The 20,489-nt window shown below is 44.3% G+C and overlaps 1 protein-coding gene across 1 annotated transcript; it reads right to left on the minus strand.

Annotated features, from left to right (window-relative positions):
* Positions 1-899: 899 nt before the first annotated feature.
* On the minus strand, positions 900-8,162 carry TAL2 (TAL bHLH transcription factor 2). The gene is made up of 2 exons (XM_023201370.1): positions 8,143-8,162; positions 900-1,514 (listed from the first exon to the last, which is right to left on the minus strand). The coding sequence occupies exon 2, from the start codon at positions 1,502-1,504 to the stop codon at positions 1,178-1,180; it is 327 nt and encodes a 108-aa protein (XP_023057138.1). The 5' UTR covers positions 1,505-1,514; positions 8,143-8,162; the 3' UTR covers positions 900-1,177.
* Positions 8,163-20,489: the final 12,327 nt, after the last annotated feature.

Genomic DNA, 20,489 nt, shown 5'->3' on the forward strand with positions numbered 1-20,489 from the left:
CATAAGAAAACTATGAGCTCTAACACATAAATTATCCAGTCCTTTCCTCTCACAGATATAATCCACTATTTGACTTTAGAAATCACATATGTACAAATGGCTCAGCACAAGGAGCACCTCACACTTTCACAGAGTTGAAAGGACACAGAACCGTTTCACATATCTCTGCTGCATTCCTGTAATCCCCACACCTTAGTCCGGGCTGGGGGCGGAGATGTCTTTTCTCCACAGATTTTTCCCGCAAGTCTCCCAGGTTGGTTTCTGCAGGGGTTATCTTTCTATTCATCAATCTTAGGATTTATTTTGTTCACCTTTGATTAAATACATCTCATTTTTCAAAACCATCTTTAAATCTGTTCTGAGGGAAGTATATGCTGCTACTCTCATTCATCTGAGATCCATTATGAGAAAACTTTTTTTTTTTTTTTTTTTTTTGAGACTGAGTCTCACTCTGTTGCCTAGGCTGGAGTGCAGTGGTATGATCTTGGCTCACTGCAACCTCCCCCTCCTAGGTTCAAGCGATTCTCATGCCTCAGCCTCCTAAGTAGCTGGGATTACAGGTGCACACTACCACACCTGGCTCATTTTTGTATTTTTAGTAGAAATGGGGTTTCACCATGTTGGCCAGGCTAGTCTCGAACTCCTGACCTCAGGTGATCTGCCCATCTCAGCCTCCCAAAGTGCTGGAATTACAGGCATGAGCCACTGTGCCCAGCCCATCAATCTTAAATTTATTTTGTTCACCCTTGATCAAATCTCATTTTTCAAAACAAACTTTAAAATATGTTCTGAAGGCAGTATATTCTACTTATTCATCTGAGATCCGTTATGAGAAAACTTCTTTCTTATAACTGAAGACATTGAGTAAATAATGATTTTCAACCATTTTTGTTTTTTTACTTAGAATTTTTTCTCCAAAAGTCTTATTCAGAACCTGGATTTAAAATAGGCAGAGGTAGGCGGCTCTACCTGACATCTCGGGGGGTGACAGCTCACAAGTGACATTCCTCCTGGCTCCTTTCAGCTCCCTGCAGCTGTGCCTGAGCCACCTCCCAGGAAGCTAAAATTCATGCTTCACAAGTTATCATCAAGTCAGCTCTGGAACATGCAAAAGTCTGTCCACAGACAGTGACTTCTGAGCAAGTGCTGCCCTGGGAGATGATAGCCAAGAGCCACACTAAGGAATGTGGTGGCTTGGGCCAGGTGAAGGAACCTGGTAGTTCTCAAGCGGAGTCCTGTCCTCCAGACCTGGCAGGCGGGGTCCTTGAGGGAAGAGCCCCAGAATGTTCCCCTGAGCAGGCACTCCCGTCTGTTGCAGGCTTTGCTCCCCCAAGACCTTGACCAAGAAGTTGATATACCTCATTGCTAGGCGAAGCGTTTCATTTTTGCTCAGCTTTTTGTCTGGAGGGTGAGTGGGGATGAGCTTCCTCAGCTTGGCAAAGGCGCTGTTGACATTCTGCTGCCTCCACCGCTCCCTGGTATTTGTGAAGATCTTCCTGGTCATGTTTGAGTTCCTGAGATGGAAAGAGAAAGGGCCCTCAGGGCCAGTATCTTATAAGAGGCCTGATTGTTATCACATGTCCTGCCAAGAACCTGAGATGTTAGATTTTCTTGACTCAGAGCTTAGGTGATTCATTTCCTCATTTTCAGGTTTTTTTGACAAGAGAAAAAAATGTAGTAGATGACAGGGGAAGGTGAGAACAACACCCTTCAGCTTTTTCTCCCTGGCTGTTTTGAAGCCTCCAGTTGAAAGATTGCTTTGTCCCAAGACTCCTATTTCTTCCTTCATAACCAATTCTTCCTGATTGTTCAGAATCAGGTACAATATCGATTGAGTTTATGTGTGAATACAATATATTTGGCCAATAGAAAGTTCGTTTTCTTTTTTTTCTTTTTTTGAGATGGAATCTCACTCTGTCACCCAGGCTGGAGTGCCATGGCACGATCTCAGCTCACTGCAACCTCCAACTCCCGGGTTTGAGCGATTCTCCTGCCTCAGCCTCCAGAGTAGCTGGGACTATAGGCACCTGCCACCATGCCTGGCTAGTTTTTCTATTTTTAGTAGAGACGGGGTTTCACCATGTTGGCCAGGCTGGTCTTAAACTCCTGATCTCAGGTGATCCACCTGCCTCAGCCTCCCAAAGTGCTGGGATTGCAAGCGTGAGTCACCACACCGGGCCACCAACAGAGAGTTGAGTATGAACCAACAGTGTGTTCTCAGAATGAAGTAAAAAAAGAAAATGATTCTAGGTTTCATTAATAAAATCAAATTTGGAATAGAGAAGACAATACAGCTCTCTTGTTAGCTGGCGGACCTCACTGGGAGGATTCAGCCCCTCTCTGTAAGAACTAAAATATCTAGACTGGACTATATTTAGAGGAGCAGGAACAGAGTGATGAAGGGTCTTGAAACCCTGTTGTATGAAGAACAGAAGTGGGGGTGTTTAGTCTCACAAAAATGAAAAGACAAGGGGCAGGTGGGAGTAGTTATTTGGCGTATATTCTGTAGAAGATACTTGGGCCTCTTCGGGGCTGCACTGGATGACCTTTCCGAGTCTAGTGGTTTATCATCATGTACTGCCAAGCATTATGCGGCCATTTTTCACTCCTAGAGGCATGGGCCCCTTTTTTCAGGCGGCTTGGATTAACATGTGCTAATAGGAACACTTGGGAGGCACTGGCAAACAAGCCAAGGTCCAGCCCCAGGCAGTCTGATGTTCTTGGCTTACTGCTATTGGTCTGCTGCCTGCTCCACGCTCAGCTCCCCTGGGCACTGGGCCCTTTCTAGTTCCTCCAAAGACTCATGAATATTCCCAACTCTACCCTTTTGCACGGTGTCATTTTCTGTTCCTTGAATTTCCTCCCCACTCTCTACTTACCTATTTCTCTCTAAAGAGCAGGTCAGATCTTCTACCACCAAGCCCTGACTCTACAGGAGTCTTCACATAACTCAGCCAACAGTGGAACCATGTGCATGGTGGTCAAGAGCACAGGCTCGCTCCAAGGCCAGAACCCTGGTTTGGCTGTTGTTTCTACTCCCCCTAGCTGTGTGACCTTAAGCAATCTACTTAACCTCTCTGTGTTTCAAATGCCTCATAAGTAAAGAGCAGTTCAGGAGTACTGCATCATTGTGAGGACACATAAAATGATACACATAAAGTACCTTAGTTCAGTGTCTGGTGCATAGTAAAGGCTCAATAAATATTTAATGATTGGCAGGGCTCAGTAGCTCACACCAGAAATCCCAGCGCATTGGGAGGCCAAGGGGGCCAGATCACCTGAGGTCAGGAGTTCAAGACCAGCCTGGCCAACACGGTGAAATTCCATTTCTACTAAAAATACAAAAAATTAGCAGGGCGTGGTGGCGCGTGCCTGTAGTCAGGGCCAATCAGGAGGTTGAGCCAGAAGAATCACTTGAACCCAGGAGGTGGAGGTTGCAATGAGTTGAGATTGCACCATTGCACTCCAGCCTGGGTGACAGAGCGAGACTGTCTCAAAAAAAAAAAAAAAAAAAAATTAATGATTGCAATTATTATCTCTACAGATAAAACAGAGAAAAGAAAATGTTGTAATTTATCATTTTCTTCCTAATGAAGACGTCGTCACGCATTAGAGAAGGTCTGAGCTTTGTTTATGTGCCCTTTTGGTTCACTTTACAGGAATATATGGGGGAGTGTGTGTATGTGTGTGTGTGTAGAGCAAAAACCTGGAAGGATTCAGGCCAAACTGTCAACAGTGGTTCCTTGGGGAAGGACAGTAGATTGGGAGAAGAGAAAAAAGAGAGACTTGTGGTGTTTTATTCTTTTTTTGTATTGTTTTATATATATCTTTTTTTTTTTTTTTTTTTTTTTTGAGACGGAGTTTCACTCTGTTGCCAGGTTGGAGTGTAGTGGTGCAATCTCGGCTCACTGCAACTTCTGCCTCCCAGGTTCAAGCAATTTTCCTGCCTCAGCCTCCCTGGTAGCTGGAACTACAGGCGCACGCCACTAGGTCCAGCTAATTTTTTGTACTTTTGGTAGAAAAGGGGTTTCACCATCCTGGCCAGGACAGTTTCGATCTCCTGACCTCATGATCTGCCCGCCTCGGTCTCCCAAAGTGCTGGGATTATTCTCAGCACAGCACTGGACTCTCTAACCCAGACACAAGCAGGAAAGGCAACAAGAAAGGAACTGGAATGGGGAAACGTCCGGGGGGCATAGAGATGCTCACCGGCGTGAGCCACTGTGCCCAGCTGTTTTATATTTTTATAATAAATTATTCATGTATTATTTGCTTCATAATAGAAGAAATGTTTTAAATGCTTATGGGCTTTAGAGCAGAAACACCCAGCTTTGAATCTCTGCTCTCAATATCCTAGTTATCGTTTAACTTCCCGACGCCTCGGTTTTCTTCTCTGGAAAACGGAGGGAGATACAGCCACCAGCAGGACTTTTGTGAGGATTACATGAAATGCATTATAAAGTGTCTGGCACATAGATGCTAAATAAATGTAGCAATTTCCTCCCTATACACATGGGAAGCATCATTGTTGCAAAAAAAAGCATTTTTCTTTCTTTTTGTTCTTTTTTAAAAAAACTATTTTTGGTAGAGAGAGGGTCTCACTATGCTGCCCAGGCTGGCCTGGAACTCCTGGGCTCAAGCAATCCTCCTGCCTCAGCCTCCCAAATTGCTGAGATTATGGGCGAACCACTGCCCCAACTGCATTTTTCAATCATCTCTATGCCCCCCAGACATTTCCCCATCCCAGTTCCTTTCTTGTTGCCTTTCCTGCTTGTGTCTGGGTTGGAGAGTCCAGTGCTGTGCTGAGAATTCATGGTGAACTGGAAGCACAGCAGCACAAGGTCACCGCATGGCTTCCAGCTCCCCCCACTGTCCGTCTGCACCCACATCCTCTCTCCCTGGAGACATTCCTAGTTGGACCCATGGACCAATTACAATATTATGCACTCCAAGCTTTGGGACCAACATTTGCCTATACTGCGAGCCAGGTATTGTGCTTGCTGCTGAGTGCTGAGGAGCTGGCTGATTGTATTAACGTGTGAGGGAAGCACTGCGACTGCAGGAGCAGAGAAGCAGCAGCTAACCAGGCATTCTAGCAGGCTCCCAGACAGGCCAGGTAGCCTTCCAAAACTGAAAGGGGTGGGCCAGGTGATCCCCAGGACCTCATTCTACTCAGAAATGCTACAATGCCCCGTCCATTTCCTTTTTTTTTTTGACAGAGTTTTGCTCCTGTCGCCCAGGCTGGAGTGCAGTGGCCAATCTTGTTGCTCCCTGCAACCTCTACCTCCCGTGGCGTAGTCTCGGCTCACTGCAACCTCGTCACACAGATTCAAGTGATTCTCCTGCCTCAGCCTACCAAGTAGCTGGGATTGCAGGTGCCCGCCACCACACCCAGCTACTTTTTGTATTTTTAGTAGAGATGAGTTTTCACCACGTTGGCCAGGCTGGTCTCAAACTGCTAACCTCAGGTGATCCACCTGTGTTGGCCTCCCAAAGTGCTGGGATTATAGGCATGAGCCACCATATCTGGCCCCATTGCCTTTTATCTAACCTAAGTAATTTCTGAATAATCTGACCTTTGGTTCTACAATAAAAACTTGAGTGTTGTCAGAACTATACCCAAGGATACCTAAAATATAAAAGTTTGAACCTGAATCAAGGGGATTTTAAGGTAGAAAGCTATCTAGTTTTGTTCACACTGACGCTGGTCAGGATTGTGGCAGCAAAGTTACATTCATGCTTCTCTTGTCAAAAGATGGTTTAGCTCATTCACTAAGTCAACCATAGTCCCATGGGGGGTCTTTTTCAAGCTGGGAGGAAAAAAGATTAGGCAGGATAAACTAACTGTGGTGTTATTTTCTAAGAGGGCTCTATCCTATTGTACTAGAAACAGACAGAAAAAAACAAAACAAAACAAAAAAAAAAAAACAGAGAAAACTGGCTTCTAAAATGTAGTCTGCCATCCTAGGAGGTGCTTAATCATTCCTTGTTGATTTATCCTCAAGTGTGTTCGTCTCCTTCTCCAAAGGGGAAACAGAAATCAGTGGTTTAACAAGCTGGAAAAGCTCAAAGTAGAGGTCACTGGAAAATTACTGAAGTACTTATTAAATCAAAGGAAAACTGCATTTAGTGTTTTTCCAGTCGCAAGGACTGATTGCTGCTAATCGTGATCTCAGAGTAATGTAAGAGCTTAAAAAAAAAAAAAAAAATAGACTAGATGCCACAGAATCGGAGAACGTTTGATAGATGCCAAAACAGAGGTGAAGCATTTAGGCCACACAGGGAATCAGTGGTATAGCCTGTGTCCCAGGCCTGGATATTGATGCATTTACGTCACCATTGGGGACTCCTGCCGGGTCAGGGTTCATAACCTTTTTTGTACCATGGACCCTTTTAGGAGTCTGGGGAAGCCTAGGGACAAGATTCATTTTCAGAACAATGATTTTTAAATACATAAAGTAAAAAGGCTTTGGTTCTCATCTCAGAATAATTATTTTAAGTCCATAAATTAAAATACATAGACACAGAAAATAAACAATTATATTTAGTAGTTATTAAAATAAAATACAACATAGCAATACATGTGCTTCATATTTAACACATTAAATAACTAGACTTATTACGATAATCTCTAAAAAGTGATATGTAAATTGTTTTCAAAAGATCTGCAACATCTGTGACATGAAATGCACGCATCTATGATTTCTATTGGTGACAAATTCACCACCACAGCTAATACTACTACAGTTTATTACCCACATTCATAAATAAAGGAAATGCTATGTTTAAATGAAAGGTTAGTGGAAGTAAAGATGTAATTTTTCTCCATCCAAATTCATAGCACCCCTGAATTCCATCTCTATAGCCCTGGGTGGATGCGGGTTGGGTACCCCAGGTTAAGAATGCCTGGGTTGGAGGAAAGTCAGGTAGAAACACCAGGAACATAAATACGCATAAATCCTCTGTTTATATTGTCGCTACTGAAGGTAATACATTAGCAAAGAAAAGAAGGACACACTCCCGCAAGGTGACCAATGCCCCTAACAGGAGCTGCTACTTTTTGTGCCAGGGGTTCCTGGACACGAAGCCCGGGTTCACCAGAAAGGGTGCAGCACAGGCTCACGGCTCTTTCTTCATTCAGCTTTAAATTTATCTTCCAGGCATTTGGTCCGCTGCATTTGTCTCTTCTTTCACCTTTCTCTTGAAATTAAGTGAAAATACTTGCCATGAAGGGTGGTTTATATAGTTAGATTGGGGAACAGTGCTTAACCTCCAATATGAGGCATAGCTCTGCCTTTTGAAGTTAGTATAGAAGTAATACAAGCTCATTTAAGAAAAAAAAAATCAAGCATACACATGTGCCTAAACTAAAAGCATAAAAGGCTCCCTACCTTTTTAGCTATTCGGTCTCACTCCCCAGCCGCAGCCAGTTCGGTGTGTGTATCACACATACACACACATACCCTTTAAAATCACCATATATATTAGACAAGTCACTTTTCTCACACAACTCTGCATGTTGATATATTTAATCAGCAGCACACAGTATGAATTCTGCTCTTCAGCGCCGTTCACAGTAGCCTCACGCTGGGGGAGCCACCTGTTCTAAGATGCACCCAATCCCTCCACCGTGCAGCCTGGACGCACCTCGAATACCCTGCCCAACCTTCTTGCCTTGTCCGCTTCGCTTCCAGGCCTTTCCCTTTTTCTTTTTATAACGTTTGCTCCCCCTTGCAAACCATTGCCTTTCCTAATGACTAATTATTAGGGAGTCCAGGAAAGCATCTTGTGGCTGAAGTTTCGAATCTGCCAGGTGTCCGGGAGTCGCTCAGGGACGCGCGAGCTCCTTTAAGGGCTCTGGGAGACCCGCTGTCGGGCGCGGTATAAGGGGGTCCGCGGCATCACGCATAAAAGCGACGCGGCCCCGCCAACACGCTAGAGAGTCGGCCTAGCACCCCCGGAGCCGAGCCACCGCCCCTGCCCCGCGGAAGGTTCCCGGGTCTTCCCACCGAATTGGCTCAGTGGCTGCTACCAAGTCTCGGCCGCACTCCTGCTCTCCCCGGTGAGTGTGACTCAGCGAGAGACCCGCAGGCCCACGAGCCTGGCCCTGGTGGCGCCCACGTCCCCCCGGAGTCCACGCACCTCCTCGCTAAGAGCCCGCGCCGTCGCCGTCGCCCTCGCCGGCCGTGTGCGCCCTCGCCTGGACGCCGCGCCGCCGCGCCACAGCCGCCTTTATAGGACACCGCCCTTTGTCTCGCGGGACCCGGGGGCCCGGGGGGGGCCCGGGGGCCCCTTCCCGACAGGGACTCCCACTGGTTCCTCCCCGCTCCCCGCGCCCTGGCTTCCCGGGACCAGCCCTCTCTTGTGCCCTGGAAAGGGAGCAAGGGAGGAAGGAGAGCCCCGCCTTGTGTGAGGCTTGGGGGCGGTAATGGGGTCCTGCTACCCACCTGGGCTGGGGGAGCCGCTTACTAACCTCCTTCTCCAACACATTCAACCCTGGGAAAGTCCGTATCCGTTGTTAATTCATCAGATGCTTATGAAGCCCCAGTGAGCCTCTAACTGGAGTTCAGGAACCGCTTGCTTCATAATCACAGGTGGAGAAGGAGGATCCCAACACCCACAACCCAAACCCATGAAACCAGGATTTTTCGGAGGTGGGGGTGGGGTCTGAAATCTGTATTTTTAAAACCTAAGTATTTCAGGAGATTAAGATGCACAGCAGAATTTAAGTCACTGTACTGGGTAGGTTCCCGAATTTATTCATTTCAGTTTGCACAGTGCCCAGCACTAATATTGATTATTTCAGTGAGGGAGGGGACTTCTAATTGGTCTTCCTGCTTCTGGACTTGCCTCTTTCTGTCTATTCTCCAACATCATCCAGAATGATGCTATGAAAACACAAGTCAGATTCTGGTCACTTCTCTGCTCAAACTCCCGCCGTGGCTCTCCATTTCACTGACTTACGCCGCAGCCTTCATAATGGGCCCAGAGATATCTTTTATCCCTCTGAGCTGTCTGTCTCTTCTCGCCCCGGGGCTCACTCAGCTGTAGCCACTTTGGTCTCTTTGTTGTTTCAGGAACTCACCAGATACTCTCCTTCCTCAGAGCCTTTGCACTGTTTCCTCTGCCTTAAACACTCTTCCCCCAAGTTATCCACGATTCCCTCCCTAACCTCCTTTCATTCGTTCAACACATTATTACTGAGAGCTTACGATGAGCCAGGCCCTGTTCTAGTTCCTAGGGACACAACTTCAAATAAAACAGATAAAAGTCCTTGCCCTCAAGGAGCTGACATTCTTTAGGTCTTTACTCAAATGGCACCTTCTCAGTGAAGTCTCTGACCACAATATCTAAAATTGCACCGTCTGTCTGGCGTGGTGGTGAGCCTGTAATCCTACCTACTCCAGAGGCTGAGGCAAGAGGATAGCTTGAGGCCAGGAGTCTGAGGCTGTAGTGCACTATGATAGCACCTGTAAATAGCCACAACACTCCAGCCTGGCCAACACAGTGAGACCTTATCTCTTTAAAATAAATAAATAAATAAAATTGTTCCTTCACACACAGAGTCTTCATCCTTCTGTTTGTTTTATTCTTCTTAACATTATCCCCACTTAGTAATATTTACTTATTTATCTTCTCTGCCTTTCTCCACCCCATCTACTCTCAGTGAATAGGTGTTCATCAAATGTTAATTAATGAATGAATAAGTAATGAATTCCCAGGTACCACTCTTTCTGAAAGATCTGGTATAAGACCTGGCACAATAAATTCACAAATGAATTGCAGCTTAGTGGATAAGAGCAAAGGGCTCTGGAGTTACATTACCCAGGTGGAAATTCCTTGTCTATTCACTTTTGTGATCCTAGGCAAATTATAGAATTTATGCTTGCCTTAGTCCTTATCTGTAAAATGGGGACAATGACAGAATTGTGAGGACTAAATGAGAAAAAGGTAGGTAAAGCATTTAACAGTATGCCTAGCACACAGTTGGTATATTGTAAATTTTATTGTGGTCCACTGTATTATTGTTAACAACGATTGGCTCCCTTCCCTGGGAGAGGATAATATAGCCCCACTCACTGCCATGTGATTGGCAGAGCCTCCCTGTAAGTGGAAGAACTATACTTCTCTGCCCCATTGCCAGGCTTGACCATACAACTTGCATCAGCAAATAGAGTGTGAACAGCCCTAACATTGATCATGATGGAGCAGAAGCTTTACAAGGGATTGCTGGACCCGGCGCTGTGGCTCACACCTGTAATCCCAGCACTTTGGGAGGCCAAGGCGGGCAGATCACTTGAGATCAGGAGTTCAAGACCAGCCTGGCCAACATGGTGAAACCTTATCTCTACTGAAAAAAGTAAAAAATTAGCCGGGCATGGTGGTGCACGACTGTAATCCCAGCTACTCAGGAGGCTGAGGCAGGAGAATCGCTTGAACTTGGGAAGCAGGGGTTGCAGTGAGCCGAGATCGTGCCACTGCACTCCAGCCTGGGGATAGAGCAAGACTCCAGTTGGGATTGCTGGATCGGCTCAGCCATAAGAAAGTTAGGTTTGGGGTTGCTCGTGCAGACTGGACACCATGGAGCAAACGCGCAACCAACCATATAACATGAGTGAGAAATAAATCTTTATTGTTGTAAGTCACTGAGACTTTGGGGTTGTCACACCACCACCCATCTTACCCACCTCCAAAAGAAACAATACAGTTTCATTATAAATTAAAATGATGTTGCATAAATTGCTAGGTTATGGTGGTAGGCGGGGAGTGGGGTAGGATGTGGAGCTGGGCATGAAGGTGAGGAAAGCTCTGTATCTATTTTCAAGGTACTAACAGCTATTGGAAGGGAGAAGACATGACAACATGACTAATATAAGACAGACAGTCCTGAATGCGAGAGAGTGTGAAATTAGAGTTAGGGATAGAGAGATAGAAGGTTCTAGCTGGGGGATCAGAGGTTACTCATGGGATGGATGGCATTTAAACTAGGCCTTGAAGCAAGGGTGGCTCTGACATTTGTGGGGGCCATGATAAGGGTACAAATGGAGACTCCATCCCCATCCCCATTCTTTTCCCATCCGCTAGCTCTGACCCTTTTCTGTGAAGGGTCTTGTGAATATGATGTGAACTCCCAGCCCACATGGGCCTAAGGAATAGCCTTATCCAGGCCCTGGAAATGGGCTCATGGTCATTTGAACAGAAATTCAGGGGTCCCAGATTCCCAGAATATGTTCTAGAAGGTGGGGCATGAGGGTTGGGTGAGCACTGGAGAAGGGCCAGAGCAGGGCCATCGAAAAGTACACTGTCCAGGGCAGGAGCTCTGACTGCTGGGTGCCCGGTGGAAGGGTGGTAAAGACTGGGTAGGAATTATAATACAAGTGTGGGGTGGAGGAGAGGGCAGCCCAGACAAATACAACTGTGTGCTTTGAACATGGGAATAGTATGTTTAGTTACAGGTCGCAAGACTCATTCTGGTGGCAGTATAGAAGAGGGATTGGAGGGTGGATTGGGGAAAATTAGTTGGTAAAAAGGAATCTTTAGAAACATAACCTAAGGCCAGGTGCGGTGGTTCACGCTTGTAATCTCAGCATTTTGGGAGGCCGAGGCAGGTGGATCATCTCAGGTCAGGGGTTTGAGAACAACCTGACCAACATGGTGAAACCCCATCTCTACTAAAAATACAAAAAATAGCCAGGTGTGGTGGTGCACACCTGTAATCCCAGCTACTCGGGACGTTGAGGCATGAGAATCACTTTGCTTGAGGCAGAGGTTGCAGTGAGCCGAGATCATGCCACTGCACTCCAACCTGGGCAACAGAGACTCCATCTCGAAAAACAAACAAACAACAACTACAAAAACTAATATTTGCAATAAGCTTCCTTGATTTGCTCCTCTTTCTGCTCCTCTGTTCTCCCTATATGGCAGTTCTAATACAGCAAATGTTACATTTTGAAGCAATAACCTGTATTAATCTTCACCTTAGCCAAAAACTGTAAGGTGATAATATTTTTTTCAATGGCATATTTTACAGCTGAGAAAAAGAATCATCATAACAGAATAGCAAGATTGGAAATGGATGATGCTAAACGAAACAATAAGCTGTCAAATAGGATCTGTGTGCAAGTGGACAAGGACTCAGAGAAAGGACAAGGGCTACAGAGAAAGGAGCACGACTGTGTTGACATCCTAGGACCAGGGTTGATGGTTTTCTCCTTTTCAAAACATTCTTAAATGTTATCGTTGGTTTTATACTTTTAGAAGCAGGGGAAACAATCTTTGCTGCATCATTCCACTAGCAGTGATCCTTCAGAATGATGGGTCCTCTCCCATGCCAGTCTCCCAATATAGAGAATTTTGGGGCTAGGACCTGCAGGGGAAGGGGTTGAAGTAGGAATTTACATAAGCCGATTATTGGGGGATTAGGTTTGGGCAGCTAAACGCCTCTGTGTGCTTGAGCTAAAACCCTTACTATTCATGGCTCTCACCGCCCCCTGGAGAGACTGCACCTGCGAGCTCCTGGGGAGGAAACAGAGGGCTGGGGAGGGAAGGGCAGGTCACTAGGAGAGCTTGGACACTGCCAGGCTTTCTGGTTCTCCTGGTTTAATTGATCTGTCTGGATTAGCCTGTGATGACTGGCCTTCTAGTCCTGTATGCAGGGCTTGTCAGTGTCAGGAAAGACCAAACCTGGGATTTCTGTTTTATATTTTATTCATAAAAATAGAGACAGGATTTCGCCATCTTGCCCAAGCTGATCTTGAACTCTTGGGGTCAAACAATCCTCCAGACTTGGCTTCCCAAAGCGTTGGGATTATAGGAGTCAGCACTGCCATGGTCCAAACCTAGGACTTTTGGAAGGGATTTCTGCCAGGCCGAGTGGGTGCGGGCCAAGATTGTTTTGGCTGGAGGTCAAGCATCAGCCTTAGCCACTCATAGAACTCTCTTCTTCCCTCCTCCATTCTTGGCCCCTTTACCAATCTCCAATTCTATGTATTGAGGCACTATTCATCCATTCATCTCTCTGTTTATCCAGTCATTTATTCATCCCTTCTTCCATCCACCTATTGTACATGCATCCATTAATTTATGAAACATGAATTAGCTGGTTCTTGATATTTAATTTACTGGTAAATCCTTCTAGGTAGGTTTTGTTCCTTCACGTGTTCTCTCCTTAATTTTGGTACTTTGACATATAAATTTGGACCTTTTCAGATTCATTAGTAGAGTGTTATATACAGTTATTCAGTTACTTTTTAAAATCTCTCTATTTGTTTTATCCCCTTTCTCATGCTTCATGTTATGTGTTTATGATTTCTCTCTTCCTTCTTGATCAGTGTTGCAAAAGTCTGTTCATTTTATTGCTCTTAAAAAAACTGGCTCTGGGATTTGCTTTTTCAAATACACTTTCTGCTATATCTTTATTAAATCTGTTCTTTTTGTTTACGTTTATTTTATTTCCTCTCCACTCTACCACTCTTGGATTGAATGCTTATTTATTTTTACTCTTTCTTGTTTAGTAAGCAAAGCACTCCAGGCTGTGAACTTTCTTCTGATAGACCTTTGGGGATATCCCGTTTCCATTTGTAGTATCATTGTCGTTGGTTTCTAATGTCTGTTGCTTATTTTTCTTTTAGAAAGTGTTTTTAAATTTTCTTGTTTGTATTTTTTTGGCAACCATTTGCTATTAGTTTCTAATTTTATTGCAGTATAGTGAAATATATGCCCTACATGTTTTTTGCTTTGGGATATTTATTGAGAATTTTCTCTTTGATTAAAACATATATTCAACTTTTATAAATATTTCACAGGTACTAGAAAAGGAGGTATATTCTCTGTTTGAATGGTAAAATGTCTTTTTACACATCCATTAAATAAAGCTATATTCTTGGAAGTTTTGGTCTATTTGATCTATTCAAGAGAGCACTGTGTGAAAATCTCCCTTTATTATTTTGTGTCTGTTCTTTTTGTTTTTCTGGGAGTGTTTGCTTTAGATCTTTACATCTTTTGATGCATTGCTTTCGAAGCATAAAGACTCATAACTTTTTTTTTATTGACTTAGAGAACTGTAGCCTATATCAATATAAAATGTCTTGCTTTTTGCCATGAATTTCATTTTATTATATTCATATTACAACCCCTGCTTTTAAATTTGCATTTGCCAAATTAAACTGTGCCCATTCTTTATACTTAATTTGTGGGTGCGTGGGAGTGACTCTTGGTCATAAGAAGCTCTTTTTGATAAATTTCAATTATTTTAGCTTTCTCTTTTTTTTCTTTAAAGGAGACCCCATCTCTATGTTGAATTCTTCAAAACAAATCTCATTCTAGTTTACTTGCTACATTATAAACTTCATGAGGACAAAGACTTAGTTTCCATAATCACTAGACCCCAGGAATTGTGCTCACTGCACATAAAAGCTGCTTGATCAGATATTTGTTGAATGAATGCAAGAAAGCTCGTATTTCTTCAGACAGCTGCCTCCAGTCTGCCCTGCTTTCTGTCAGCAGACACATAGCTTGCTTCTGTGAGGTAAATGTTTCCAAGGCCATAGATGGGGTCTCGCTCTGTCACCCAGGCTGGAGGGCAGTGGTGCAATCTCAGCTCACTGCAAGCTCCGCCTCCCGGGTTCACACCATTCTCCTGCCTCAACCTCCCGAGTAGCTGGGACTAGAGGCATCTGCCACCACACCCGGCTAATTTTTTGTATTTTTAGTAGAGACGGGTTTCACCATGTCAGTCAGGATGGTCTCGATCTCCTGACCTCATGATTTGCCCGCCTCGGCCTCCCAAAGTGCTGGGATTATAGGTGTGAGCCACCGTGCCTGACCTGGTTGTTTTTCAGGAAGGAGAGAATATTCTGTCTGCTACATGGAGAGGGGCAAGAGAAGAGGTGGGGTGGGGGGACTAGTTAGGATGCCATGAAAGCAATGCAGGCAAGAGGAGATGATGGCTTGACTTGAGGAGGGGGTTGACATTAAGCATCAACTCTGGCCCAGGAACTTAATCCTCTGCCCCAATTATTCAACCTTAAGTGCTAGGTGTCACGCTAGGCATTTCATCCAGGCTTTCTTATTCAATATGAAAAATTATAAATATTAATTTAAAAGTTACGGAACAAGTTATCCTAAACAAAAAAATTATTTCTCCTAAAGAAGTCAAATACTAAACCATATACTAAAAGAAACAAGTATATGGCTGACTCAGTTTTACTAGTGGTTTTTAGACAGACATCTTTCCAGAGCCTGCAGAAGCTGCAAATTCTCATGGATGTTCATACTATTCCATTCACAGGGCCCACAGAGCAACCGTGAACAGCTCACATCCTCCCAGGCTCTTCCTGCTTCCCTCATTCCCATCTCCTTCAAATAAGAAAATTATCAAGCAAGTAGCAGCAGGTGAAAGCAGGTGACACAGGAAACCAGGGAACCCGGAAGGGAGAAATGCACTGATGTGGCCCACATCTGCCTGAGCAATGCACCAGTGGGGTGAGATCTTTAGGAGAGATGCTAGACACTGTGGCCCAGAGTCTCTCATACACACTGGTTTTGTGGCCCTGGACAGGTAGTAATATCCTGCTGAGCCTGTTTCCTAAAACATGGGAATAATAAATACTCATTGATTGGCTGTGAACTGAGATAAGATATTGAAAAATGCCAACTAGCAGGCAGTTTAGTGTGGCAGCTAAGAGAAGATCTTTGACTTGGCTTTGGAGTCAGACTGGCTGGCATTTGTATCCTTGCTTTGATGCTATTATAGTTGTCATCCTGAGCAACTTACTTAACTTATCCCAGACTCAATTTCCTCAGCTATAACTTAGAAATATCATCTCATGGGTTATTGTGAAGATTCAGTGAGCTAATGGTATGAAAAGTTAGTGCTTTGGAATAAATACTAAAAAGTGGTGCTAACAGTCATCTAATGAAACCAAAGGTACTCAATACATAGATTTCATTTTATATTTACTACCAAAAAAACTCTATCTGAAAGCTAGATGGCGAATCTAAACACATGCCTCTAATTTCTGCCAAAGGGTACTTTCCGTTTTTTTCTTTCCTCTGCCCAATCCAGCATTCTGGCTGCCACCTCTCTCCTTCAAGTTACTTAGTTTCTGTGCTGCTAAGAAGCTTTTATTTTTTTCTAATATTTGAAACAGAGCCCAGGACTGGATGAGGGAGAAGCCAGAGGGGAAAGAAAAACTTCTGTGGAGCATCAGGCCTTTCTCTTACATTTAACTTCCATTCTCCAGCACCCCAGACCCAGGACCCCTTGGTAACACCCACACACCCACATTTCATCTCCAAGACACCTGGCGTGAAAGCCGTGAGGGTATTTCTGTCCAGAGCAAATGTTGACTATTGCAGCATAAAGCGGCGCACATAACTACTTCAAGTGAGCTTCCCATAGTTACCAGTTAGAGGGACACACAGCCTTGGGTGTGCCCAGCTGTCGACCTCTCAAGACCAGCCTGGCTTGGCCTTGACTCCGCAGGCCTGGAGCTGTGTTTCTATTTTCAGCCAATAAACCCAAACGCCAGTGGGGAAAGCGAGGGGAGGTGTTGGGGTGGGCAGGACCAGGTACTGGAGGAGAGAAAGGGACGGATGGAATTCCCCTTTCCTTCTTTAGTCTCTGGTCTTTGTGTAACGGACATGACTCATCAATGGGTCTCCTAGATGAGGATTTAGATGCTCTGTGGGCAGCAGATAAGAGTGCAGCCGACTTGCAGAAAGTAAATTCATGGAACGCTCCCCATAAAGTCAATACTGTCAGGCTTATCAGCTGTCCTCATTTCCCACTCAGCTCCCTGGGGACCACACTGGAAATAAAAGGCCGCAGCTCCAGGCGCTGAGAGTGAAGGTGCAGGACTGAGCTGGGGAGGGGCCTCTGCCCCCTAGGCTGCTTTTCAGGCAAGTGGGGGAAATCTGCCAGGTCAAGCTGCCCAGAGCTCTCAGCTTCCCAGACTGACAAATCCCAAACCAAATACACACACTGGAGGATGAGGGAGCCATCCCCTTACTCCTTAAAACCAGCAGATGTTTCCAGGAGGCCCCACTGTGCTTAGAAAAATTAGAGGATGTCACCTCAAATGCAACCAACACAAAAACACACAGAGGAAACCTTAATTTCCCACCACTGTTGTTACCTTGCTTTTCATAGCAGATACTTCCGCACTACCCAAGAGCAAATGCATCTTTTTAGCTGGCGGGGATATGGTTTCTTTGCACATTGCCTGAACTAAATAGGTTACCAGCTGGGGTTTCAGATCTGTTTCTGAGACTTACACTGTAGCTGATGCAGACTGGTTTAAGAAGATACAACCTGTGCCTGGCTCCTCTCCCACTCACTGTCCCTGTGCTCTCTGCTGGGATTATAGGCTTGCCCAGGCCCCATCAGCCAGCAGTCCCTGCCTGAGCTCTCTTACCCAGGCAGCAGAATCTGTCTAGGTGGAAATGAGGAAGAGTGAAGACAAGATGGCCTTGGGCTGGCCTTGTTTTTATTATGGTCCAGAAAGCCACTGGAGTCCCAAGTCTTCTCGTAGAGGTAAAGGTAAGGTAGAAGGTCAGTTGCTAGCACAAACTACTCTCCTAGTGCAACTAGAGCAATTACTTTTTACCCCTTGGAGCCCACAGTCTCCAGAGGTGAACAGACAATAGGGACATGAGGACTAAGTTAAGACCCAGAATTTAAAATCACCACTAAGCTTATATCCCTTCCTGGCTTCTGTTCTCCCTAGCTTCCAGTTATGCTCTGTGGTATCACCTTGTGAAAAGTCTATCCTGTCTTAGTTTCTAACTGAAGCAACAGGTGTAGGAATGGCTCCAGTCTCTTTCCCACATCTCTCACATTGCCCGTACTGTGGTGCCCAGGTCTAGCACTGACCATTGGTCTCCACTCCTCTGCTGTGTTCCAAAAATTGCCTTCGTGTCTTCCCCACAGCCTAGAATCTCACTGGCTCTCCTGGCCCAATTCATAAGCTTTTGTCTTCACTCTCCAAGGCCTATTCTAATTCCCTGGAACTCTCTGGATAAACAGAGGGTTTATTCACAGAGTAAAGCCTATTCTGTGAATTTGCTGACTATCCTCTTATTCAGAAATGTTTTCTTTCTTCATTTATTCGAATTTTCTGTTCTACAAGTCCTAAGACTCAGCTGAACCTCATTACCTGGTCCCTGTCCTCCTTCCTGGAGCTTTTTCTAGCCTTGGGTGCTCAGATGGCCAGGTACAAAGTCTCGGACTTTTGTCTCCTTGGCTAAGCCTGGTCCTTGAGAGTCAATTCCATTAAGCGTTATGTTTTAACCCCGCATACTCTTGTCCTATCACACTCCCTTTCTGTGGCTTGCAGTGCTACCCTTGAGCTCCACTTCCCAGACCTTCTCCAAACTGTCCCCTGCTCGCTTGGCCTCAAGCGCTTCCTGACCCTGGACTCCTCGTGCCCATGTCTAGCACTGACTGCGAATTCCTAGGAGTGACCTTAGTTAAACCATCCAGGGTCCTATGCCCATCTGGCTAAGTTTCTATCCTCTGTCCCTGCAACTATCCGAGTTCTAGGGTTTCTAGGGTCAGTCTCGGTGAATCTGAATTCTCCCAAATCCCTGCTCTGTCCTTGAAGGGGTTTCCTGAATGTTTGTTGAACCTCACCCTTAGGACAGATCTGGTGAGCAGTAACCAGGTCGGAAGTGTTTATTGAAAGCATGATGCTCCTATCCAAAACTTTTCTCTCTCATATCCAAACTTCATAGCAGAATATTCAGTCCCCTCATTTCCTGCAGTCTGTTCCTTGCCCACTTTTCCAGTTGTTTTTGTTTCACTATTTATCCATATGGCAGATGGTCTTATTCACTGTCTCATAAAGTCTATTCTGTGAATTTACTGACTCTTCTTATTCAGGAATGTTTTCTTTCTTCATTTATTCAAATTTTCTGTTCTACAAGTCCTAAGACTCAGCTGAACCTCATTACCCAGACCCTGTCCTCCTTCCTGGAGCTTTTTTCTAGCCTTGTGTGCTCAGATGGCCATCTGCAAAGTCTAGGACTTTTGTCTCCTTGCCTAAGCCTGGTCCTTGAGACTCAATTCCATTAAGTGTTATGTTTTAACCCCACATACTCTCTCCCCAAAGAACAGGCCTTGTACCTGTGCTCTTGAGGCCAGGGTCGCTTCTTATCAACGGTGCTCAGGATAGGGCCTCTACCCAGGAGGGATCTGAAATACCAGTCTTACAGAAAATTTGTTACATAGGATTATCAGGAAAATACAAGCTTATAGGATTTATGCCAAAGGCAGATGTAAAACCATGTGAACATAATATTAACAATAGTTATCATTCACTGAGCATCTACCATGTACTGAGCAGTGTGCCAGACACTGCAGATTTCTTACAGTTCTTTTAATAACCTTAAAAGGTAGGTATTAATTTAGCCCCATTAGTTGAAAAAAAATTAAGAAATCAGAAGTGGAATAGCTAGCCCAAGATCACAAAACTAGGCTGTGGAGGACTCTGGATTCCAGTCTACAAATCCAAAACCCTTGCTGATCCCATAAAACCCTCTAGATCTGCAATGTCCAATATGCTAGCTACTGGTTTTAAATTAATTAAAATTAAACATTTAGTTATTCAGTTACACTTGCCACATTTCAAATACTCAGTAGTCACATGTGGCTAGTGGCTACAGATAGATCATTTGCAGCACCACAGAATGCTCTAGATAATTCTCTGTCTTCCACTAAGACATGGGGAAAAGATGGTTCCTAACAAATTACAAGTGGGATGATAAGAGAAGATATAATCCTAAAAGGAGAGCTTTTCCCTTGTTTATGAGGTCACATGCCAGAAATTTTTTTCTGCTAAGCAGGATCTGGCTGGATTAGAGGGTTGCCCACTCTGGGCTGCAAAACAAACTCTTCCACACTTCAACTATGAGACCATCATCTTCTAAGACATCTGAAAGACATTTGGTGGTATAACATTTTCAGAACATTGGCCACTCAATTACCTTTCCTGCAAAATTCACTAGAAAACATCCTCCAAATTATTGAGATTAATGGAAGAAAAAATTTGAATTTAGAAGTTTTAGGTTGTAAAAGCCCTACTGATAAAGTTGCAGAGAACTATGAACAATAGTACCAGCTGCTAAAGGGCTTTACTGATAAAGCTAATTAAAGAAAACTCAAAGAACACAAAGGAATAATAAAGAAAAAATAAATAATAAAAAGAGGGTTATTAAAATGACAAAGTAAATCAACAAAGAATTGGAGGAAAGTCAAAAACAAAAACCTAAAAACCTTTCTTCCAAAAATTGAGACAAGGTTATTCCTTTTTATTATGAAGAGTGTTACCTATTACGAATGTTTGTAAAATGTTTAAGGACACTCTAGTAAAATCACAGTGAAAACAATGGTGTGCAGTACACATTAAAAAAGAAAATCATAAAAGAAACAACTAGCAGATTTGGTGTTATCATTATTTTTAATTTTAGCCATTCTAATAGGTATGCAA

Source organism: Piliocolobus tephrosceles, chromosome 14 (assembly GCF_002776525.5).
Source record: "Piliocolobus tephrosceles isolate RC106 chromosome 14, ASM277652v3, whole genome shotgun sequence".
NCBI classification, from domain to species: domain Eukaryota; kingdom Metazoa; phylum Chordata; class Mammalia; order Primates; family Cercopithecidae; genus Piliocolobus; species Piliocolobus tephrosceles.